The sequence below is a fragment of the Dermacentor andersoni genome, chromosome 1, assembly GCF_023375885.2.
Source record: "Dermacentor andersoni chromosome 1, qqDerAnde1_hic_scaffold, whole genome shotgun sequence".
Lineage (NCBI taxonomy): Eukaryota > Metazoa > Arthropoda > Arachnida > Ixodida > Ixodidae > Dermacentor > Dermacentor andersoni.
In genome coordinates, this window is record NC_092814.1 from 62,359,207 (window position 1) to 62,385,193 (window position 25,987).

General features: G+C 46.1%; 1 protein-coding gene across 4 annotated transcripts in view; it reads right to left on the reverse strand.

Moving 5' to 3' along the window:
- The window catches only part of LOC126546194 (natterin-3-like), a 51,109-nt gene that overhangs the window by 7,733 nt on the left and 17,389 nt on the right, over nt 1-25,987 (reverse strand). Inside the window, exons 1-2 of one of the 4 annotated variants that reach the window (XM_072285886.1) lie at nt 11,025-11,386; nt 9,145-9,294 (exon numbers count right to left, since the gene is read on the reverse strand). The exons of 1 other annotated variant lie outside the window; for it this stretch is intronic. In XM_072285886.1, the coding sequence (XP_072141987.1) occupies nt 9,145-9,294; nt 11,025-11,234 (360 nt within the window). In that variant the 5' untranslated portion in view covers nt 11,235-11,386. Of the gene's footprint in view, nt 1-1,031; nt 1,759-9,144; nt 9,295-11,024; nt 11,387-25,296; nt 25,396-25,987 lie in introns of those variants that run through there. 2 more of the 4 variants (XM_072285883.1, XM_072285885.1) reach the window with 2 other exon arrangements.

A 25,987-nucleotide genomic window follows, 5' to 3' on the forward strand; every position in this document is an offset into this window, starting at 1 on the left:
ACATAAAGCAGGCTTGTTGCGGAAATAAACGTAGTTGTGAGTCGCGCCAGTCCTGTCGTTTGTAGTCTTCTTCTGTCCTGATCTTTGCGCCCTGTTCTTTACACATGGAGTTAAAATTTGGCTTGATAGTTTCGAGAGGGCGAGGCTTGAGTTTCTAGTTTTTCAAATGATGGATATACGCAAAAGGTGATAAAGTATCAGCCTTTTACGTATCGGCCACATCCTTGGAGGGGAGAGGAACGCCACGTGGCCACGGCGGCCGCATTTCGATGGGGGCGAAATGCGAAAACACCCGTGTACTTACATTTAGGTGTACGTTAAAGAACCCCAGGTGGTCGAAATTTCCGGAGTCCTCCACTACGGCGTGCCTCATAATCAGAAAGTGGTTTTGGCACGTAAAACCCCATAATTTTTAAGGAACGCCATGTTCGGTTTGTACAGCCCCGTCTACTGACAACGTTCACGTTCATTATACCCGCAAGTTGCCATTATCATCGACCCATTTGCATTCAAGCGGCTGATCGAAAACATCCCATTGTAACTTGTAGTATCTTTGTTTGCCATTAATCACCCAATCCCTCATGTAATGTCTCAACAAGAGACCTTTGAGGTAATAAATAAATAAATAAATAAATAAATAAATAAATAAATAAATAATACCAAACGGTCGCTTCAGTGCCCTGAACATGAAGACAATACACAACTGGGAATTATAACCTTCTATATCGTAGCATATAGCCCAGTGACACTTGCTAATGCTGGAACTTGACTGTCTTCAAGACGAGCAAGGCTTATATTATTATTGTTATTAATATTGCTATTATTACTGGTACCATTGCAATTACCGCCTTCGTCGGGTCTCGCCTTCGGCTGCGGCTGGTACTCTGTGGTTGCATAACTGATGAGCCAAATTGTCAAGCACTATAATATAGTATCCGCCAACCTTTGCGCACTCATTATAGTATACCTCGTTGTCGAGCAAAATGCAACAGGAACGACATGAACGTGTAAAATCACAAAGTCAAACTCACCTCCGTAGCTAGCCATTTGGACTTATGGAGTACGGCTCGTTCTTTGCGGGTGTAGGAACGCTGAGGCCCCGAGTGAGGCGCGCATATATATCAACAGCTGAGGTGTCGAGACGTGGCGCGAGTTTGCACAGATAGAGCGGAAACTCGGCTCATGCAGGAGCGGAAGAGCGTCAGCGTGCAGACAAACCTCCCACCCGGCGTGTTTACAGTGGCGGCCGGTGTAATGTTCAGTGCCGGGATCGAGCTTGTACTGTGTTTCAAGCAGTGGTGAAATGCTTGCGGCTTTTTACAGCGAAGCTGTTAGCCTCTAGTTGGTTGATATTTTTTTTGTGTGTGTGTGTATGTGTGTCCGCGTGCGTGGTGCTCACACAAAAGTGTGGGACGATTCCGGAGACAGTCAAGAGAAGCGGGAAGCGCACAGAGGCATCACATGACGTCATCAGATTACGTCTTCAGGCGATATCGTCACGTGGCGATGCCGTAATTCTGGTGTATTCGAATTACAATCCGAAGCTATCACGTCTGCAGCTTGCGTGTAAGTCGTACTTTACGAATTTTCCGAGGCAGTTTACGTTGTCCCCCACCATGGCGTGCCTCAAAATCAGATCGTGGCTTTGGCACGTAAAACCCCACTATATAATTTAAATTTAACAGTACCTTAATATGCTGCGACTTACTGCTGCTTTGTCAGCCTGTGCTGCCGTCGTTTACATAAGGATACTTGATCACTGCTGTAACTATGAGGTCCCGCTGTTCGGCAACGGCACTAAGACCGTGGCTACCCGTTACAGCTGCCCTTATGGCGCTGTATACCTCGCAGAAAGGCAGAAGAAAAGTTTTGCAGCCGCTCGTGCCACAGGCGGTGGGCACATGTGCTGAAGTTAGTGTAATGGGTCTCTGCCAACACGACTCTACTCAGCTTTGTCGGGTATACCGTAACAAAATAATTTGCCTGCCGTATTGGAATGACTGACAACACAGCTTGTCAATCAGTATGACTGACAGTCGCGAGGAGACTATTGAACACGTTTTGCGTGGCTCTCTTCAACACAATGTACTACAGAGACGATCGCTCGCGACTGCGCTAGCTATCATTGATGCCAGACTATCGTCAGAATAAATCATCTTGGAATTGTGACCTCAAAAACCGTCACAGCAGAGGGCCACGAATGCACTGTTACAATTCTTAGGGGTAACGTACCTGCAAAAGCGACATTATCCTTGACTAGTGATAACTGTTATCCAGTGCTGTGAACGGATGTGATTATGTACATGTGCTCTGTGTTCTCTCCATCTAGTTCCTTCTTAACTTTATAGCTCTTTTGCCGCCAACTACATGGTAGCAAGCTGCATAATTGTTCCAGTTAACCTTCCTGCATTTCTCATTTCTTTCCTATCTATCTCGTGAAATATAGAGATCTAGGTGGGAGCACATCGTGTGAAAGAAAGCAACTATTTTAATAACGCGAGGAGAAACAACAACAACAACAACAACAACAACAACAAGCCCTAACGGCAAAGTGACAACACGCTAACTAAGATAAGGAAGAACAAACGCTTGCGAAATCGAAGTTATTGCACTATCCAAGGCACAAGTGCACAGTTCGAACTATCAGATGAATAAAACACTTAGTGTGGCATAACCGCAAGGACATCACAAGCAGCAAAACAGAATAACAGCTTAATGTAAACATTAAACGCTTTCTGCGTATATGTGCATTATAAGGTAAAGATACGACGCAATGCAGATTACAAACATTAAGCGCACTCAATTCCGGTTGACATCTGCCTAATGCGAAGCATTCACGGTTTGGCACAGAATGGTTCTTCTGAATCATATAACTGTTCTGCAGCGAATGATTCATGCTTTTGCGAAATCACTAAGCACTATCACCTGGGTAGAAGGACTTATCCTCCCCCTCATAGCAAACTGGCTAGACCTCTGGCGTCCACCTTACGCATGCTTTAGACTGAGTCCCATCCCAACCTGGCCCTTTTCCATACGATCACTCCAGAGGCTTTTAGCTCTACTTGCCCCGACTGTGGGGCTGTTAGCAATCTCGAACAGATGCTCTGGCGATGCCCCTCGTTACAGGGACCCAATCGCATCACGGAAGAAGAATGGAACTCTGCCATCCAGAGCTCAGAACTTTCACGGCAAAGATGCGGCGGTTAAGCTCGGCCTACCAGTGCCCACGTAGGAGCGGCCCGCAGCTCTGCCCTAGGGCAAAGCTTCTCAGTACCAAGAAAATAAGTTCTTTGTCTGTCTGTCTGTTGCGAAATGATGCGGAGTGCAGCGCATTGTGTTGTTTGCCAGTGTTGCGGTACGCACGGCGACCAAAGATGACGTCAACGAGGCTCATTGAAGAGCGGCACATGCCCAGTGGCACACACAAGTGACCAGCGGCACGATGAGCACGAGAGTATCGATGGGCTCGCACTCAACAAGCTTGGCGCCCCAGCGAACAATCAGGTGCAACCTCGAATATAGTGCAAGGGTGTCCGGCCGTTTATGCAAAGCAGCTCCTGAAGAGGCGCATTGATGTCATGGTTAATTGTTTAGTTGTACGCAATTTGGGGCATACAGCTTTTAATTTAATTCGGGCAGGCCTTATATACTACAATGACTATCCAAACCGCAGTTTCTTTATTTTTGTAGTGGCTGTTCCTTGCTGGCTACTTCGCGAAAGAGGCCATATAGTTGATGCACGACAAAAAAACTAGGTTGACTCGGAGAAGAATAATTCGCATTAATTACTCTGAAACAAGTATGTACAAACGAAAGTTCAACGAAGCTAGGTTGGTCCAATCATGAGTCTTAACGTGCAGGTGTTGAGATGGACACCTTTAAGGCCAACGGTGATGAGGTCGACGGCTTCAGTCGACGACGATGAGGTCAGTGAACGTTTTTTTTATTATTATTATTATTATTCCTTCAGCGGTAATCGAAGCCTCTCGCACCGCTGAGTAAACTCATGCGGCCCGGGCCCAAGGGCTTCTGGCCGCCGTTTAGGCGGGCACTTATTCCCCAAACCGCTGGACCCAATAAAGTTATTTCTTTCTCTCTCACTGCACTGTTTCCGTGCACACAAGGCTCGGAGCGCCCATTTGGGAGTCCGCTTCTGATTTGCCTCCCGCGCTAGCCAGCCCAGTACTGTGATTCCCGACCCTTCCTGAGCGCTTATTGCCTCACAGATTCCGTGGTACCCGGCAACGGCGTCGGCCAGCGATCCCTAGGCGACGTATAGACCACAGGCAATCGCTGAGCGACTGCCGTGCCAACGAAAATCGAGAAAGACAGGACCCGGGGTATCTGGCCGCGACTGTCTCGACTCTTTTGGCTAACGAACAACAGCCTCGAACGGAAGCTCACAGACACACCGACACACCGGAACGACACGGACACACTGCACACTTTCCGCGGAATTAATCTCGTTTGTCACAATCACTCCGTCTAAGGTATGAGGATAGCGTTTACTGCAGCTGCACAGTAGCTGTTTACGTATACAATATGAAACAGTGCATCAGACTTCCTTCATTTTGCGACAACAACGGCTTCTTAAAGAGAGCTTTCAATTGCCACAATTTACGCCATCCTTGTACGATCATTTAAGTGTTATTTAATTGCACCTGAACGAATGCAGTCATTGTCAGTTGCCCTGCTTACTCGTGCTCTCTGAAATGTTCTAAAAGTATAAATTTTATGTTATATCTTCTTTCCCCTTGTCTTTTCTACACTTTCCTCTTCCTCCACTGCAGAGTAACCAATAGGACAGTTACTCCAGTCAACCTCGCTGCAAACCGCCGCAGTAGCTTCGTAGCCATGGCGTTGAGCTGCTGAGAACGGGGTCGCAGGTTCGATCCTGGAAGCGGCGGCTGCATTCCGACGGGGGCGGAATGCGAAAACGCACGTGTAACGTGCATTGGGTGCATCTCAAAGAATTCCAGGTGGTGAAAATTAATTCAATGTCCCCCAATATGGGGCGCGCCTCATAAAGTGTGTGTGTGTGTGTGTGTGTGTGCGTGTGCGTGTGTGTGTGTGTGTGCGTGTGCGTGTGTGTGTGTGTGTGTGTGTGTGTGTGTGTGTGTGTGTGTGTGTGTGTGTGTGTGTGTGTGTGTGTGTGTGTGTGTGTGTGTGTGTGTGTGTGTGTGTGTGTGTGTGTGTGTGTGTGTGTGTGTGTGTGTGTGTAAAACAGGAAATTAAGTGATCACTTCGTGCATTTACGTACAACAAGAGAGAGAAATAAATGAGATGCGAAAGGCAGGGAGGTTAGGTAACAATATTATTACATAAGTCATGGGATTACATGTGGCTGTTTTATTGAAATACAAGATCTGTTAGCTCTTGAAAAAGACAGTGACGGACAACTGATACATGCAACTTCATGGGAAAGGTCCTTACACTCTGAGGCTGCCCTGAAAACAAAAATGAGGCTGAAAAAGTATGAGTGTAGCAACGCGAAGCTAGTTTACCGTTGAATCTATCATCTTAGGGCGAAATATAATGCTCACAAAAAGGGCGTGTGTTGCATATCCTACTTGCCTATGAATGACGCTGTGGACAGCGCCCTGAACGCGTCATACTAGGGGGATTAGCGTTGTCTAAGAGTTATCAGAAGTTCCTGGGTGGCACCCGAGTTATCTAAAAGCTTGGGAAGAGTACCAGAGGGAGGGCGGTTGTTAAGGTCCCATGAGCACCTCTAAACGTATCGATGAGCCGGGTTTCACAACTGCGATTTGCTGTAATTGAGTTCAAAAAGTCACTGGAGGCTGCGCATATATATATATTTTTCGGTTTGTTCTTCCTTTACTTGAAACGGGCAATACCAACTCGGCCAGACCATTCCTTGCAATCATGGTGCCATTCGTAAGTGTAAAACGTATCAGTTTGATTTATAAGTAATAATGGTGGCTGAGAAATAGTGCATTCCTTCGAGAAAAAGTGCCGCTATTGGTCACCTTTTTACGAAACACACATTCGCTGTGATCAATTAGACTTAGCTTCAAGCAATACCGATATGTCTAAATATTTTTTTGCCTTTTCTAGTTGTTGCATAACGAGGAAATGAAGTGAGTCTGAAGAACATAGCTTGTGGTAACTTTTTGTGCCCTTTAGGTATACAAATAATTTTTTTAATACGATGAGCAAAACGAGAACAAGGTGAAAGCAGGAGCCAACGTTTCGACAAGTGCACTTGCCTTTTTCAAGGTGACATATGTTCTCCTCGGCAGAGTATATTGTCACGAGCACAACAGTTGGCTGTGTAGTGGGCTTGCCGCTTGTGCATAAGCTGAGGCTATATACAGGATGTTCCTTTTTTTAGCTGCACCGAATCTTAAAATTGGAAAAATATAAATCACGGTAACGTTATGTTTACCATTCGAGTGTACAGATTGGCGGCCTCTAGATATAGAGAAATTGCCGCAATTACGCGCGCAATTAGCGAAGTTGCGGTAATTAACTTTCTAATAATCAACAATAGGTCGCTACAGCAAATGAGTACCTTGGGGCCCGTCCTCGACATTACCTATCCCAACGATCAAATTCTGAATAGCGGATTTCATGTGGGAGCTGCGCAAACAATTGGTTCCAGGTTGGGTTCCAGGCAGGCTCCGTGAAACCGAAACTGGCTGGAAAAAGAGCGTCTGTGTCGTCGATGTCGCCGCTTCCCTGCCTTTCGTCACGTCTCCGAGGTCACCGCCGGTCCGTCCCGCGAGCAGCTACGGCGTTGGCCTAGCGCTTCAATGCCGGCAGTCCACCAAATTTATTTTGTCATTCCGTTGGGCGCCACGTGTCCACTTCCACCGACGAAATGCCGCTTCAGCGGCCCAACGGAATGACGAAGTAAATTTGGCGGCCCGCCGGCATTGAAGCGCTAGGCCAACGCCGTAGACAGCAAGGAAATAACGTAAGCTGCTCGCGGGGCCGGACCAATGGTGACCTCGGAGACGTGACGAAAGGCAGGGGGGCGGCGACATCGACGACGCAGACGCTCTTTTTCAGGCCAGTTTCGGTTTCAAGGAGCCTGCCAAAGGGAACTAATTGTTCGCGTAGCTCCCACATGAAATTCGCTATTCAAAATTTAATCGTTGGGATAGGAAGTGTCGAGGACGGGCCCCAAAGTACTCATTTGCTGTAGTCACCTATTGTTGATAATTATAAAGTGAATTGCCGTAACTTCGCTAATTACGCACGTAATTGCGGACATTGCTCTGTATCTAGAGGCTGCCTATCCGTACAGGCGAATGGTAAACATAACTTTACCGTGATTTACATTTTTCTAATTTTAAAAATTTGGTGCAGCTAAAAAAAGAACACCCTGTATATTGGTACGGTTCTTCTAAAGGAGGGTGAGGGTAAGGTGGGTGGGCGAGGCAATGACCGAGGGTGTGTTAGCGGCGAGGGTGTAGAACTGAAAAGAAAAGTGTGCTGTTGAACTTCGGTGGAGGAATGTGAGGTAATTGTGGAAGGGGTATGGACGACAGGGGGGGGGGGGGAGGCGAGGAGAACATATTCTTGAAAAAGGCAAGTGCATAGGTCGAAACGTTGTCTCCTGCTTTCACCTTGTCCTCGTTTCGCTCGTAGTCTTGAATTTCCATCTCCCGTAGTTCACGTGTGTTCCCTGGATTTTTTTTAATACGTAATAGTTAGTAGATAATGGCGTCTTTGGGCGACGCCGGTTACGCCCTTGCACATCTAACAAATGTGCACTAAAATGAAATAAGCTGGCACAGTGAACAAAAAAAAGGTATGAAGAACGAAAAAGTTAGCGAGATGGCATAAATGTACTAAAAACAGTTCATAACAAAAATTACATGAAACCCAATGGAGCAGTAAGTCATCTAACACAAAAGTAGGAAAGATAACTCAGAAAACAGGTAACAAAACAAACCAAACCATAATGTTCACTAAAATACAATAAAAACAAATTACAACAGAGGTCACACTAGAACGTAAAGTCATGCAGCTTTCATAGATACATTAAATACAGAAGACACGAAATCAGGTCACAGAAATTCACATGAATTTGGGTAAAGAAAGGCATACAAACTGCAACAAATAATTTCCAACAATATTGCCCCCTTCCTGAAATCTCTGGAAGGCCGCTAGCGATGTATGTTAATTTGCACTGAGTCTGTACTTCGGACAAAGACAGTTCGAATATAAGGCATAATTACTTCGCGTATATTGCAAAAGAATGTGTGCCATGAGCACTGAGGATTTTCATAGGGTGAACGTTGAAGAACAGTGACACCTCGCTTTTCCCAGGCACACACAGTCATTATATAGACGAATGGGAATTCACTTATCAAGCTTGGACTGCACACTTTTACTTAGTGAACACACAAACATGGAGGCGAAGCTACTGTGGTTGTCATTTTGGGGGGAAATGGCATAAGAGCCTTTTCACGGTTACATTTAAATATTTGTGTTTAGGTTCTTCAATGCGGTCTTTCAATTCAAAACGCAGATCACAATGTTTCCGTACCTTAGTCATGGGGTAAACGCAGCACTGCTTTCTTAGCATTTCCACCTTTTTTTTTTCCCCCTATGACTTGTTTCGCAGCCGGATTGATATTCGGTGTATTATTCGTTTCATTGGTAACATTAAGAAATCCATGGTTACCATTATAGTGCAAGGTCCTTAAAGAAATGACACAAGTGATCATCGACAATACAAAGTGACAGAAAAAAACAAATTTGAAAAAGAAGAAAAGAAAGAGATTTCAGCATGAACTGTCGCCATGACACATCAATGGTCACATGAGTGCCGATATTAACCGCGCACTCCTTTCCTTTTAGACGTGCAATGCTAGTTTACCGTTGACCACCATCTTAAGAAGAAATATAATGTTGTCGAATGGCCTACATCATCAAAGTGCATAAACAAACACACCATGCTTTCATAACAGCACACATCGTTCTCTGCGTTTCATGGTGCGGGCGGTCATTTGCGATCTGCATTTTGCTGTTAGTACAGGCTGCAGCTTTTGCAGGGCACTTCGTATTTTCTCAAAAGTTAATTGTGCTGCAGACCAGCACCTCGTAGTTAGTGTGTTTATACTCTTGACCGCCTAAAGGAATGTATAAGCACTTGTGGGACAGTTGGACCTTGCCGATGATCAGCATGCCCTCGTGACGGGCGCGGCCGATGTAGAGCGGTTCGTCCTCGGAAGTAATGCCGCCCTGAATGGCTCCGCTCGGCAGCGAGCCATCGGATGCCTCTAGCCACTTCAGAGAAGCCCCATCAGAGACAAGCATCTGTAAGAAAGCGGCATCGTTTGTCGTCGTCGTCGTTGTTGTTAAGTAAATATGTCGCTCACACCCAACATCGAGTATTGGCCCGGATGTGGATAGATTATTGCGAGTGGTAATCAGAGACAAATTTTCAGGACTATTGATAAAGGGTGAGTAAAGTGTAAAGGCAAAATTTAATGTTTTAATGAGAAGAGCAGCAGTAAGGATCAGTAATGATTAATTGAAAAGTAAAAGAGAGAGAGAGAGAGAGAGACAAACTGAAAATTTATCAGGGTAATCGGTTAAACTGAAAAGGCAGCTCGTGGACGACGGTTCAAACATCCCCGTGGCTTAATCCCATACTCGAATCTTCTAACGAAAGAATAAGATCTTCTAAATCCAGGCCAAGTCTTCAAAAGGGAAGTTTCAATATTCTTCTTCGTGTAATAGCAAAGCGGCGACAACATAGAATTGTTGTATTGAGTAGTCCTGATTAGAAAAAGAAAGGGTATATGGAAAGGCACGAACCAAAACAGTGTCTAAGTAAGAGATCATGGGGGCGGAGCATTGTGGCAACGTAATATCGTGAGAGACCTCAAGCCTCCTACGACTTCTGCGAATTCAAATCTTCGAACTTACAGTGGATATATGATGTATTCGCTATGTCTCAAATCATAATTATGCTATCACACTGTAATGAGGGCGCCACCCGTGGCTCTGTATTCGTTTCCAAGTCAGGTGTGATTCCCGGTGTCAAATCGTGGTGATTTGTGCATCGTGCTTTACATACAACGAATGTTGCTAAAGGTCGCATTGAACCTGTGTACAGTGTGCGAAAGAATGGAACCAAACACCTCAGGGGGCACAGGATTTATGCACAAACAACCAACGGTTCTTGCTCAACCAATGTTATTTTCAAGTGTCAACATGGTCCTATAGGAAAATTGTGAATGAACGAACAAGCCTTAACGTTAGTTTGATTCACTGTATCGGGTGATGGGGCTACCTCACCTCCGTTGACGTACTATCAAAATTTCTGCACTTCATGCCGCAGTACATAAAGCATCTTTTCTGCAAATATGTTTTCTTTTATCACTAGTTACTGTACATTAACTGGCATGACCACGGTAACGTTTTCAAATCTAAATCCTTTGAGAGTTCTTCATAAACGCGCAGTTAGGAAATAACATTGTTAATATTCCTGTGCACGCCCGCACTCGTGATGATATAGGGGCACCTCATATTACTCCCCAGTTCTAGAATGATACTACTTTACTTACACGTTACAATTCAGATCAGAATGAATTCTTCATACGTTTGTTAAAATTAGAACGCAAACAGCACGCTCATAATACACGCACTGCGCATTACAAGGTGGTACCACAAGCGGGAACAACTTATATACGCGTTACAATTCGCCTAGTTTGCTAAAATCTCATATAATTGTCGAACAACTTCATTTGCTTTTGTGAACTGTCTTCTTACATATTAGGTATTAATGTTCTACTATGCATTTCCGTCGTATTATATAACGTTCAGTAGTGTAATTAGCGTTTTGTACTCTTCTGTTCGTGCTGATTTTGCAGCAACCCTGTGTGTTGTGCTTTTGTACCGGTATTTTTTGTGTGCACCAAAAGCTGACTGTTTGTGCATGTTTATAGGGGGTGTTTGTCCATATAATCAAGCCTTCATAATTACTTTTTTGTCCGCGCCTACATATATCTTTTGATGGCAAAAAATATCTAATTTGATACCTGGTACTCTTGGTAGCAGTGTTCACACGCGCCATAAGCGACGTAACAGGCACCGCGGGAACGGACCACCTTTCCCGGTATCACGTCGCCATTGTGCTCAGCACGCCCCACGAATATGTCCTCGCCTTGCAGGTCCGTGCCTCCTGGCACAGCGTTATGCGGTATGTGCTGTCCGCGGCACCGAACCCAGTGGCAGGGGGGCTTGTACATGGTCGCTGCAATGCAGGCCAAGCTTCTTGTCGGCGGTTGTGGGCAATTCAGTGTACATGAAACCTTAGAACTGGAAGAGTGACGGGTCTGGTGCGGAGTGACAGTGTTTAAATCAATCAACAACCCTGCATGGCTCAGCTGTTCTTCCTGCACGGTGCGCTTCCCGCAACGCTCACGTTCGATGAATAATAATGTACTCTGAATAATACTCGCAGGATGGCGTAGCATGGTGCTCAAGTACTTTTCGCGCGTTTATAAGAACCGAGACTACGCCATGGAAACTGCAGCTGAAGGGTAACAGTTGAGTTCGACCCTTGTGACGCATGCTACCGAGCGCGCTGAGCTGAAACTACGTATGCATGCCGTGACACGATCGAATTTCGGGCCCATTTTTCAACAAATTAGAAACAATAGTCAGCTTTGTAAAATACATGGACATATTTTTGTTTGTAACCGGCGTGTGCGTTTTTAATACGCTGCTTCGTATCAGATTAAAGAGCTTTTTTTGCACCACGCTTGATACGGCTTGAATGGTAGACAGACAGAAAAATCAAAAACTCACCTTCGTATTCGGCTATGACTCTGGCTTGTGCGACGCAACTTGCGACGGAAAAGTGACTCTTGGCAGAGGGCACTAACTTCCCTAAGCAGTAAAGCTGAACGACTGGAAGAGGCCAAGGCTATTCCAGGGTATAATCGTTCTCAAAACGATAGCGCGGAAGAGAAAAGAAACTGTTCGGGTAGGCGTGTATGTCGCAGTTCATTGCACGGACCCCCCGTCTTCCTTTGGAATCTGCTGCTCTCCGCTTGGGAGGAGCAGAAACCAGGCGGCACTCGGTTTCACGCAGTGAAAGCGAAAATATATTGATACGTCACAAGAATGTGCCGTGCCCGACACGTGTGCGTGCGTGTGTGCGTGACAGATCACCAAAAAACGTTACACCCGCCATATGCGCATGCAAATGAACAGCTGCTTAAAAGTCGTAAAAAAAATGTGGACGCGCGCTCTTAGAGGTAGCTGTCCGCAGCCGGCAGCAAGCGATTTGTTGGAATATGCTTCTCTTTCTTTCCGCGCCTCGCTGAACCCATCACTGGCACACGTGAACAGCGCGTGCCGCAGCCGTCGACATTAGAGCGTTGTTGGAATTAAGTTACGTGCACAAGATATTGTAACGATTCTATTGCAAGTCTTATTTTTCGTGCATCGTCAGTGGTCGAAACGGAGCTCTTATTATTACTACTATCGGCCGACTGTGACCTGAGGACGATAGGAAAGGAATGAAATCGAGCGAAAGGAATCGATACATTATACGGGCCCACTCGACCCAACCTCCGGTGGTGCAGTTCCTTTTCGTGAAGCCGTATTTCTGTTGGTGCATGCACCAGGCAGGCCATGTTTACGCTTAGTTTAGAAAAGCTATTTGACAAGGACATGCCGTCCAGCTGCACCGATCACCCGCACTCCCTTCATTCAATGTCACTGTTGTCGGCGCAATTCACTATAGGTGACAGGCTGATAATCGGGCGTAAGAATGAAAGAAAGAAAGTCAAGCTGCTCTAAACGTGTACCGTCACAGGAACCGAACGAATGCGGAAATGACTAAAGTGACCCCGGCGTCCTTGCCCTTCGTGGTGCCTCCTCGCTTTCGTCCTCCCTATAGTCAGGTTCTTCGGCACGTAATCTGTGCATCACAAGCCGAGTCTATAGTTTCCTCGGTGAAATAGTTGGGCTAAAGATCGAGCTGCTTTCGGTGATGCCAGGTCATACCTTCTCGTTTTGAATTACGCGTGGGCTCATGATCGTTATTTATTTATTTATTTATTTATTTTGCCTTGTGCATTTTATTACGTATACTTGATTTCAGGTTCCTTACATGCGAACTGATCACTGCGTGGCAGTGCACTCACTCGGTACGGGCTAATAATAATAATAATAATAATAATAATAATAATAATAATAATAATAATAATAATAATAATAATAATAATAATAATAATAATAATAACAAGAAGAAGAAGAAGAAGAAGAATTCTTATGGCACTATCATATATACACATATTTTTGGCCACAATGGCAAGGAGGTTCGGGGTAAAGCTATATTTCGATTACTCGACAATACTCTGCAGTCACAAGTATTTATTTTCAAGGATAAAATATATATAAACCACACGCTTACGCAAAAAGGTTCAGCTTTGAAGGTATAGTCAACAGGACAGACATCCTATGCAAGTAAATAAACATTGCGCGTCTAAATAAGGAGGGAAAGAGCGTTACCATTTTACAGAAAATGAAGTAAGTTCTCGAATAAAAATACTAAAACTATTATCGATGTCCTATTTGAAGCATAATAATAATATAAAGATATCTCCTGAAGTTCATCGTAAGATGACCCGCCGTGGCGTACGTTGCGCTGCTAATCCCTGGCCGAAGGCGCGGGATTGAATTCTGGCCCTGCCGCATTTCACTTGAAGCCTTCAGGGTACGCATTCATCCCCAGCCTTCGACATCGCACTTATCCAAGAAGCAGAGGGAAAAAAAAAAGCTATTCGACAATATCTTTTTTCTTTATTTAAGAAGCACAACGCAGCCTCCTGACGGATGTCATTTGACGCGAAGTGAAGACGTTGCACAGTGACTTAGCTGCCGTCATTCGTTTTCTTCCCTCATACCCTCGAGCGTCACTTTGCTATAGTTGGAACGGTTCAGTAAAGAAAAAAGTTATGAAGACCATTTGACTACATTCACTTTCTGACGCAGCTTTAGGCTATTGGGTCCTACAGGTACAGAACGTTCTCGACATATTCCATCGTGTGCCGTTTCAGAAGTTGATCGTCTTGCAGACCAACACGTCGTAGTCGGTGTAGCGCTGCTCGCGGTTCGTACACGCACCTGTGCTACGGGTGCACCTTGCCGATGGTGAGCACGCCGTTGTGGACGACGATGCGAGCGTAATGGGAAATTTGTGGGTTTTGTCCCCACCGGCGACAAGTTATCTTTTCGTCCACTTTAATTTTCCTTTTTCTCCATTATTTTCTGCATTTCAGTTTCAGCCACAGCTAAAACGACGCCATTCTCTGTCTTCATTGCCTGCTGGCTTTGTATAGTCGTGTATATATATATATATATATATATATATATATATATATATATATATATATATATATATATATATATATATATATATATATATATATATATATATATATATGAAGTCGGACGTGTCCTTGGATCCAATGATTTGAAGTGCTCGAATGATAGGACGCACGAGACGCGTCCTATACCCGGTGAAGGCCGGATCCCGGCCGAATCCCCGGAAAAATAAAATGTTTTCGTTTGGTGCGTTCTATCTATTCAAGCACTATATATGTACAGTTATATATATATATATATATATATATATATATATATGTGTGTGTGTATATATGTAGTTATATATGTTATATAGTTGTATATATGTATATGTATATAGTTGATGCAGCCTGGGTGAAAGGTAAAGAAGCATATACGGCCATTGTCTCAAATTATCAAGGGAAGGTGCAAGATGCTGTCACTATTTTTACCAAGGATCCCATGGTGGCGGAACAAGTGGCAATTGCTCTAGCCATCAGGAGTAATAAGTGGGCCTGCATTTACAGTGATTCGAAATACGCTATAAAGTGTTTTGATAAAGGCTACGTAGCTGGTGTTGCAGCTAAACTTTTTGAAAACATTGGGATTATGAGAACTGAAATTCGATGGTTTCCTGCGCATATGGGAAAAGTGGACGAGACTCGGATAAACCTCAATGAGGTTGCTCATGACTTGGCACGAGGACTTGCTAACCGTGACAGTCACAACCGAGCCGTTCACCATCAAGCCAGGGAATCTAGAGATCATTTAATAACATACGACATTACCAAACACTACTATTTAGGACGCAGGCAATTCCCATTGCCACATTCAAAACTGAACAGGGCTCAGGCAGTCTCACTGCGCTTATTGCAAACAGGTACATATCCCACACCGTACACCATTAATAAAATATATCCAGAGAGGGAGATTAAGATGGACTGCAACGATTGTAATGGCATCATTGGAATCAGACATATCCTGGCGGGGTGCCCCGCGATTCTCCCCAACCTCGTTGAAGAATGGACACAGTGGGAGAAAAGGATTCAAAGCCCATTGTTTCAGGACCAACTAAGGGCCGTCCAGAGGGCCCATGATGCCGCTGAAATGCTTGGCCTGACAGTGCCAACGTGGGAGCGGCCCGCCTTGACTTAAGAAGTCGAGCCTCCGGACCTCATTCCAATAAATGTTTTCACACACACACACACTATATATGTATATAAACCCTCGTGTGCCTTCAGGTAGCATAGAAGGTTTATTCGTCAGCTAGCACCATCGGTCAAACGGATGTTCCACATTCGCCGTCATGGCCATGAGTGGTATATAGCCATGAGTCATATTTATATATATATATATATATATATATATATATATATATATATATATATATATATATATATATATATATATATATAATTTCCTTGGCGCTCGCATTTCTCAAGGAGGCACGTACAGTTCAACGGAGTGGAAATAATGTATACGTGCGCATCCTAATAGGTAAGATTGTACGGTGTCTACTTAGTTGTCGCAAAAACGCAGTACAGTTTGACGTGATTCGTCTGTTTTCTAAACCGGTAGTACGTATATTACAGCAACTGTGCAATGATGCTCCAAAGATTGAGCCTCATGTGCAGTTAGGACGATTGCATACTGTTGCGGCTTAGGGTGGCGTTAGGGCAGAGAATCCACCAAGCCCGTCAAGTGCTTCGTCAGGTTCTAGAAAATAAAGGAAAAGGGTTTATTAACCTATTTACACGGCTCCAGTTATGGAAGCCCACTCCATGCAGGAGCAAATGAAACGTCTCAGTTCACATCAGGACCCTCCGTCCTCCCTCTCGGTAAGTATCTGCTTTTAAACCCGTCGTCTTCCCTAGGCGAGTCGACTATACGGAATATCAAGGCCGTCCAGCAGCAGATCACACTCCTCGGCTTCGTAGCGATACCACGCACATGCTCACAATAATCCGGAGTAACTCCGCCTCCGTAGAGACTGGTTTGGAATATATGGCAAGAAAGCAACCTGCGCCTCTCAGGTCGTCGACGTTGTTCTCCTCCTTTTCATCCTTCGCTCAGGCTGCCAGGCAAAGGGTGGGGTGAGGGCCTTTTGTGAGGCCCGTCAAGAGTTGCGGTCCACGCTGCGTTGACCTTTGGATAGGCACTGATGGATGGGTGGTGGTTCGACTCGTGGCAAACGTCGAAATAACCCCTTGGTGGTGTTGAGACGTAACAATACGCATTCCATTCCTCCGCGGTCTAGGCATGCTTTCTTTCTGCAGTTTACTGGACATCAGATAACTGAGATCGCACCGATGCAGAGCTCCAATTCTTTTTGGCCTGCACAACCGTGCCCACAAAAAGGAAGCAGACGCTCGTTCACGGGCCGCGATTTCAAGCCTTCCGAGGATGCGCACGTGGTCTGCCAGCGCCGGCACTTGCATAAGCTATGCATCGTCAACGTGACGCCGAGACCATTGTTCGACGTGCCTCCCAGTCCTCGGCTCGAACCTGGCCACAAGCAGCGGCTGACGCGAGGTTCTCGCTCCTGGGCGCAGCAGCACGTTCCCATAAACTCAAGTGCAATTCGAGCCGTGCGCAAGCCGCGGGATTGTTGGAAGAGGCGACCGAAGGTGCCCTTGCGCCAAGTGCGGCTGCTCGGAATAATTTCCGTCGCCTCTCTTGGCAAATCATCATCATCATCATCATCATCATCATCATCATCATCATCATCATCATTTATGTCCACAGCAAAACAAGGGCCTCTTCCAGCGACCTCCAATTAGCTCTGTTTTGCGCCAGCTGACACCATCATATGCCTGCAAATTTCCCTATTTCATCGCCCGACCTAATTTTCTGCCGTCCTCGATTGGATCCTACGCATTACATGGCCTGCCCTTCTCCATTTCTTCCTCTGATTGTCGACTAAAATATCGGCTACCCCCGTTTTCCGTGTAATCAGCACCACGGTCTTCATGTCTCTTAACGTTATGCCTATCATTTATCGTTCCATCGCTCGCTGCGCCAGTCCTTACCTTCTTCCTAAGCTTCTCTGTCAACCTCCAAGTCTTTGTTATATATATGTTTGTGCCTGTCATCATCATCATCATCATCATCATCATCATCAGCCTGGTTACGCCCACTGCAGGGCAAAGGCTTCTCCCATACTTCTCCAACTATACCCCGGTCATGTACTAATTGTGGCCATGTTGTCCCTGCAAACTTCTTAATCTCATCCGCCCACCTAACTTTCTGCCGCCCTCTGCTACGCTTCCGTTCCCTTGGAATCCATTCCGTAACTCTTTATGACCATCGGTTATCTTCCCTCCTCATTACGTGTCCTGCCCATGCCCATTTCTTTTTCTTGCTTTCAACTAAGATATTAACTCGCGTTTGTTCCCTCACCCAATCTGCTCTTTGCTTATCCCTTAACGTTACACCCATCATTCTTCTTTCCATAGCCCGTTGCGTCGTCCTCAATTTAAGCAGAACCCTTTTCGTAAGCCTCCAGGTTTCTGCCCCGTAGGTGAGTATTTGTAAGACACAGCTGTTATACACTTTTCTCTTGAGAGATAATGGCAACCTGCTGTTCATGATCTGAGAATGCCTGCCAAACGCACCCCAGCGCATTCTTATTCTTCTGGTTATTTCGGTCTCATGATCCGGATCCGTGGTCACTACATGCCCTAAGTAGATGTATTCCCTTACCACTTCCAGTGCCTCGCTACCTATCGTAAACTGCTGTTCTCTTCGGAGACTGTTAAACATTACTTTAGTTTTCTGCAGATTAATTTTCACACCCACCGTTCTGCTTTGCTTCTCCAGGTCAGTGAGCATGCATTGCAATTGGTCCCCTGAGTTACTAAGCAAGGCAATATCATCAGCGAATCGCAAGTTACTAAGGTATTCTCCATTAACTCTTATCCCCAATTCTTCCCAATCCAGGTCTCTGAATACCTCCTGTAAACACGCTGTGAATAGCATTGGAGAGATTGTATCTCCCTGCCTGACGCCTTTCTTTATTGGGATTTTGTTGCTTTCTTTATGGAGGACTACGGTGGCTGTGGAGCTGCTATAGATATCTTTCAGTATTTTTACATACGGCTCGTCTACACCCTGATTCCGCAATGTCTCCATGACTGCTGAGGTTTCGACTGAATCAAACGCTTTCTCGTAATCAATGAAAGCTATATATAAAGGTTGGTTATATTCCGCACATTTTTCTATCACCTGATTGATAGTGTGAATATGGTCTATTGTTGAGTAGCCTTTACGGAATCCTGCCTGGTGTTACGTTTCGCCTACGACGCGCGGTTAAGGAGTTAAGAAAACTAAGGACCGTCTCTTGCAAGAGTACTATTGGCCAGGGTGTTTTCGGGACGCAGACCACTTTGTGAGGACATGTGACACCTGTCAGCGGGTGGGCAAACCAGGGGACAAATCGAGGGCGCCGTTGAAGTTGGTACCTATCATTACGGAGCCTTTCAGACGGCTCGTTATTGATACAGTGGGACCTCTGCCGGTAACAGCCACGGGGTACAGACACATTTTGACTGTGATCTGCCCAGCCACAAATTTCCCTGAAGCAGTGCCGCTTAAAGAACTCAGCTCAGTTGAGATAGTCAATGCACTACTGTCCATATTTGCGCGAGTTGGTTTTCCTGCGGAAATCCAGTCAGATCAGGGCACGGTGTTTACGAGCGCTTTGACGACAGCCTTTCTCGAAAGGTGCGGGGTAAAGCTGTTACACAGCTCAGTGTACCACCCACAGTCGAATTCCGTTGAGAAGCTCCACTCCGTCATGAAGCGCGTGTTGAGAGCATTGTGTTTTGAACATCAAACTGACTGGGAGCTGTGTCTGCCTGGGGTGATGTTTGCATTAAGGACCGCGCCGCATGCGGCTACGGGGTTTTCGCCAGCTGAGCTAGTGTACGGTCGCTCGCTGCGATCTCCGCTTCGCATGCTTCGAGAATCGTGGGAAGGCAGGGGCGATGACCCAGTCGTGGTGGAGTACGTGCTTAAGCTCCTCGAACGCTTAAGAAGGGCACAGGAGTTGTCAGGTGAAGCAATGGCAAAGGCCCAGCAGAGGGCCAAGGTTTATTATGATCGGACAGCCAGGGCCCGTCGTTTTGAGGTGGGCGATGAGGCCATGATATTGCGCACATCGCTAAAAAACAAACTCGACGTGCAGTGGGAGGGCCCAGCACGGATTGTTCAAAAACTGTCGGACGTTAACTAAGTGGTGAGTCTGCCAGGAAAGCGGAAAGCACAGCAAGTTTACCACTGTAATCTGCTCAAACCCTATAAACAACGGGAAGCAGTGGTGTACATGATGGTAAACGTTCCCGAAGAGCTTCCGGTCGAGCTTCCGGGACTAGGCTCAGTGACGAACAGGAAAGACACCGATCAAGTCATTAGTGACTTAATCAGTAAAGCATCGCTGTCGCCTGAGCAGAAAACCGAACTACACCAGCTCTTACAAGAGTTTCAAGGTCTGAGAGGCCTGGTAGGACTTCTGTCCTTACTCATGACATAGAACTTACCTCCCCAGAGCCAGTACGATCCAAGGCGTACCGGGTGTCACCCCGCCAGAGCGATATTATGGAGGCTGAGGTAAAGAAAATGCTACAGCTCGGTGTTATTGAGGCGGGTGAGAGTGATTATACCTCCCCTTTGATTTTAGTTGAGGTACCGGGCAAGGAACCTCGTCCTTGCGTCGACTGCCGCAGGCTTAATTCCATCACTAAGGATCAAATTTATCCGATCCCTAACATCGAGGAGCGCCTTGAGAGAGTGAGTAGCGCTCAGTTTATTTCCACCCTAGATCTTGTCAGGGGTTATTGGCAGGTTCCACTTACAGAAGAGGCTAGTAGGTATGCGGCGTTCATTTCACCAATGGGGACATTCCGTCCTAAAGTTTTCAGTTTTGGTTTGAAGAACGCGCCATACTGCTTTTCAAGCCTCATGGATAAAGTGTTGCGGGGACAGCAAGAATTCGCTTTACCGTATCTAGACGACGTAGCGATATTCTCCGCATCCTGGCCTGAGCATATGGCCCACTTGCGGGCAGTGCTAACCCGCCTGCGCGATGCGGGCTTGACAGTCAAGGCTCCCAAGTGCCAGTTAGCACAGGCCGAGGTTGTCTACCTTGGTCACGTGATTGGTCGGGGTCGTCGCCGCCCCTCTGAAATAAAGGTGGCCGCTGTGCGAGACTTCCCGCAACCGCGCACGAAGACCGATATTCGGTCGTTCTTAGGTGTCGCCGGCTACTATCAGAGGTACATCCCCAGGTACTCTGATATCGCGGCTCCCCTGACGGATGCTCTAAGAAAAACAGAGCCCCAAACAGTCGTATGGGGCGAGACAAAGGAAAGAGCTTTTAGCGCCCTAAAGAGCGCCCTAACAAGCCAGCCTGTGCTACGATCGCCAGACTACACAAAAGGGTTCGTTGTTCAGTGCGATGCTAGTGAGCGAGGCATGGGCGTTGTACTGTGCCAACGGGAAAATGGAGAAGTGGAACACCCCGTCCTGTATGCTAGTCGTAAGCTGACCAGTCGTGAGCAGGCGTACAGCGCCACCGAGAAAGAGTGTGCGTGTCTCGTGTGGGCCGTTCAGAAATTGTCCTGCTACCTAGCCGGCTCGAGGTTTATCATTGAGACGGATCACTGCCCTCTCCAATGGCTGCAGACCATCTCTCCCAAAAATGGCCGCCTCCTGCGCTGGAGCCTCGCTTTGCAACAATATTCCTTTGAGGTGCGTTACAAAAAGGGGAGTCTCAACGGTAACGCCGATGGCTTAAGTCGAAGCCCCTAACGTAAGAATCAGCCTCAAAGTTATCTGTTACTGATGTTTTTCTTCCTGAGGCAGGATTTTTAACATATTGCTTTTGTGTAGTGTTTCAAAGTGATGACGTGCTTTCTAGTGCAATTTTCCAATTTGTGGACGCGTTCTGAGTGCTGCTAGCCTACTGTAAGGAACTAGGCAGTGGTATAAAAGGGGAAAGAGCCTGGCAGGACTTGGTGAGGGTTGTTTCGTGCTTGCTGACTGAGCGGTTGAGTTTCGGCGTAGTTCTAATGCTTGCCGGGAACGAGAACAAAAATGTCAACTCTCCCGAAGTCACTTTGCAGTGTCCTGTGTGAACCTGAACGAGAGAACGAGGCCTTCTCTGTGGGCTGCGCTCAAGAAACGGCGGCCACCAGGCCAAGGCCGCCAGGCAAGGCCGCCAGGCCAACGCTACCCTTGGGGCTTGCGACCCATTTGCAACAACGGGTGTCAGCGCCGAGATTCCAACAACTCGTGCCAGCGGTGCGATTCCAACACTGGTCCTTTGGTTGACGGAAGTCTAAGGTGTTCCTGATTCTATTTGCAATTACCTTAGTAAATACTTTGTAGGCAACGGACAGTAAGCTGATCGGGCTATAATTTTTCAAGTCTTTGGCGTCCCCTTTCTTATGGATTAGGATTATGTTAGCGTTTTTCCAAGATTCCGGTACGCTCGAAGTCATGAGGCATTGCGTATACAGGGTGGCCAGTTTCTCTAGAACAATCTGCCCACCATCCTTCAACAAATCTGCTGTTACCTGATCCTCCCCAGCTGCCTCCCCCCTTTGCATAGCTCCTAAGGCTTTCTTTACTTCTTCCGGCATTACCTGTGGGATTTCGAATTCCTCTAGGCTATTCTCTCTTCCATTATCGTCGTTGGTGCCACTGGTACTCTATAAATCTCTATAGAACTCCTCAGCCACTTGAACTATCTCATCCATATTAGTAATGATATTGCCGGCTTTGTCTCTTAACGCATACATCCGATTCTTGCCAATTCCTAGTTTCTTCTTCACTGCTTTTAGGCTTTAGGTGCCTGTAGCATGTAAATATTGTACACCTTTCTTTTCAAGGACAGCGATAGGCTTTTGATCCTGACTTGGTAATACCTGCCGTGTGCGCTCCAACCCATTTTTATTCTTTTGTAGATTTCCTTCTACAGAACCTAGCGATCCTGAGATCAGCGCAACTGAAATGACATTTGAGCAGCTCGCAGTCGACCTCTTGATGTTTTCTGTATTGTTTGACCCCCGTTAGGTAGCGCATGTATGGCACGAAAAATTCTCATCGCTGTCTAGCTTGTCTTCGGAAGCCGACTCTGCGCGAAGCCGAGCGAGAGGCTGTCGTTCGGCGCGCAACAACGTAAATTTTATATTTCGTTGGAACGTGCACATTATTCATTCACATCCCTGGGTGTCTATCTATAAGGAATGCGGGCGTCACAGCCGATGCAAAAGCACCTAGGCATGTTGACGCTGCGAAGCGCACACGTCGCCCAGCTGCGCGCTGCGCAGTCACAGCGGGCGTTGATTGCGGCATCATGTTTCAGCACAACGGGAAGCAACGCCGACGGGCATATCCGGTAGGCTGAAGTACGATGGGTCTGGACGGTAGGACGCTTTCCCCAGCAGGCATTTTTCTTCTCCTCAGCGAGAATTCCCAGATTTCTGACACTACTGAATTCACTACTGACACTACTGACACTACTGAAAGGTTACGAAAAAGGGTGCGACAAAGGCTCTCACTATCGTTTACTTCGAGCAAGTGTAGATTTGAGCGTACGTGACCGCTGAAACAAAAGCGCCATAATGTAGTGATTAAAAAAAAAGCGCAAGTTGCGAAAATACTGAAAGCCTGAAATTAAGAAATTGAGCTTGCCACGCTGCATGCGCGCAGGCCACCCTTACAATTCACCTTTCGATGAAATTCAGGCAACGAATTCACAAAGCTTTTCGTTCGCGAGTGCTGTTTGCCATTGGCTTGCTGGAATGATATGTCCAGCATCAGTATTGCAAGAAGTTTTTCTTACGAACAATTCGAGCGTAAGAGCTGTTTTGTGAATATGGGCCCAGCACCTTGCTTGGCTGTTGCAGCAGCTCGTACTATATATATATATATATATATATATATATATATATATATATATATATATATATATATATATATATATATATATATATATATATATATTAGCTGGTTATATCAACCAGCTAATTATATGAATAACCAACTAATTGGTGGGCAATATTCTGCGATTCGAAGGCTGCCTTACAATGTCTTCTGTCATCTCTTCGTCGCGGGTAATGTGAACAACTCGTGTCGGAGATATGAGAAATGCACCATCACATGATTGCGAAAGGGCACGACGTCGTGTTTCAGTCGCTGCCTGGTCATTGCGGTATCTCCGGCAACGACCTCGCTGACGAAGCTGCTAAGAAAGCACACGAAGGAGCAACCCTTGTTTCTGTACCTTTATCGCGGACCGACGCAGCCCAACACTTAGGCAAGCTATAGCGCACTCTTTGACATTGTAGAAGTGGCACACACCTGAATTCACTCAACATCGATTGCATTCCCTCGATCCCTCTATGCAACTGCGGCTGTTACCAGGTCTTCCGCGAAATGAGGAAACAGTGCTGTGCCGCTTACGTTTGGGCGTCGCATTCACCAATGCTTATGCATTTCTGATTGGAATGGCTGATAGCGCCGAGTGCAATGCCTGCGGTGTCGAAGAAACCATAGAACACCTACTGCGCTACTGCCCATCTTTTGAAGATGAAAGGCAAGACCTTTGCACAGCTCTCAGTCAGCTAGATGGAAAGCCGTTCACCTTGAACAAGATCTTGGGACCATGGCCTCGCATATCGCAGCTACACAAGGCCACAAAAGCGCTGCTGCGATATTTGAAAGATACCGGATTGAGTCAGCGTCTGTGATCCGGACTGAGTGACCGACTGATATCCCCAGTGGACTTTCTCTTATTTTAATCTTTCCGTCCCCCTTTCCCTTTCCCCAGTGTAGGGTAGGCAACCGGGCTCAGTCCTGGTTAACCTCCCTACTTTTCATTTATCATTTTTTCTCTCTCTCTCTCTCTCGTACTATTGATCCCATCACACCCGCCTCCATCCATGTTGCTGGCACTGTGTTTCAAAGTGCGGTAAAATGAGGTCTTGGATGACCTTTCTAATCGCACAGAATATTTACCTCGGAATTTCTTCTGCTTTTTGTAAGCAGAGCGAACCGATAAAGTTTCTTTAAGCTCCTCTTTCCTAGCCCACAAAAGTTATTTATCTTGAGAATTTTTACATTGGAATGGTGTCCATGCAAGGAAACATACATCGTTAACAAAGCTCCCAGACGGACTTGAGACAATGTCCATTGGGAATATCCGTCAAGACTCCATGAATACCGTCAACCTTCCTTTCCACTTTAATTGCCCGCCGCCAGCCGAAAGCGAGCGTAATCCGCTGAAACCTGTACAACATAAGACAGCGCGTTAGAACTGTATGAAGGCTCATCCAACATGAATGTGTTATCAAGACTCATGTGCTCTTTCTTTCTCTTTCACTCGCCGATCACCCTCCCCACGAATAGGGTAGCAAATTGGACAAAGTCTAGTTAACCTCCCTGCTTTTCCTTCCATCCTTCTCCCTCTCTTGATCCAACATGCCTTCGTTGGGGCGCAAGTTGTTTTTATCCAAATTCGCTATCCTATTCTTTCTTCTTCTTGTTGTTCTTGTACTCTGTTTTTTTATTATTATTATTTTCATAAGTATTATTATTTTCATAAGTAAGTTGCCACGCGGCGTAACAAGGAAATAAAGATAAATAAATTCATGCAGACCCGTTCCATGTATCTACTGCGACAGTCACTTGTGGAAAGTATTGTCCATTAGCAGTCGCTCATAGTCGTCAGGTTGGTAAGTCCATTTTCTAACACCGGAATGCGTTTTCACGCTTTCAATGACGGGCATCCACTGACGTAGTAATCTTCTGAATTGTCAAGGATGGTCAAGTCAGTCTACTTGCTCAAAACTGCGCCTGAAACTTCTGCGCACCCGTTGCTCGCCCTAAAGAAAAGTAGAAAAGCTCCGCGCCATCGGCACGACGAGTACCATTCGAAAAGGTCGAACTCACCTAGGAAGAAGTTGTCCATTTCGTGCAGAGTGTGAAGCGCTAGTTGCGGGTGAAGTGACTTCCTCTGGCGGAGTGAGGCTCATAAATCTGTCGGCAGCTGAGCCGTCGATACGGTGGCGAGAGTTTCCGTAGATAAAACTCGGAAACAGCGTCGGCATCCGGGCTCAAACGAAACATTCCCCCTGGTGTGATTACAGCGCCAGTAGGTGCCGCCCGACTATATTCATCTTTTACGCTGCAGTGTGCATGTTCAACTTCGCACACCGTATTTCACGTACTGCTGAAAGGTCTGTGCTATCTTTGATATGCTGCCGTGGCGTGGTATCGCTCCTTCAAGAACGACCATTAGAAACGGCTGTTTATCGCGACATGAATGAAGGCGTGAATGAGAAGTTGCTAGATTATCCTGAAAGAGACGGATAGTATAATTAGCGAGTTCACCTAATTATAATACAAGCACCAGTTCAATGGCTTTTATTTCCTATCCTCGCTTATAGAAAGAAAGGTGAATAGACAGAGATTGGATTAAGGTAACAGAAAATGAAAATGTCATAGACGAATATGGGAGCACCTGTAATATGATATGACAGCAGTCCGAATAAACACAAGTTGGCGCAAGCAACCCACTCACTATCTATATATATATCGAACATCACGGTGACGGCGCAAATTCGCCTGGAGTATCCATATA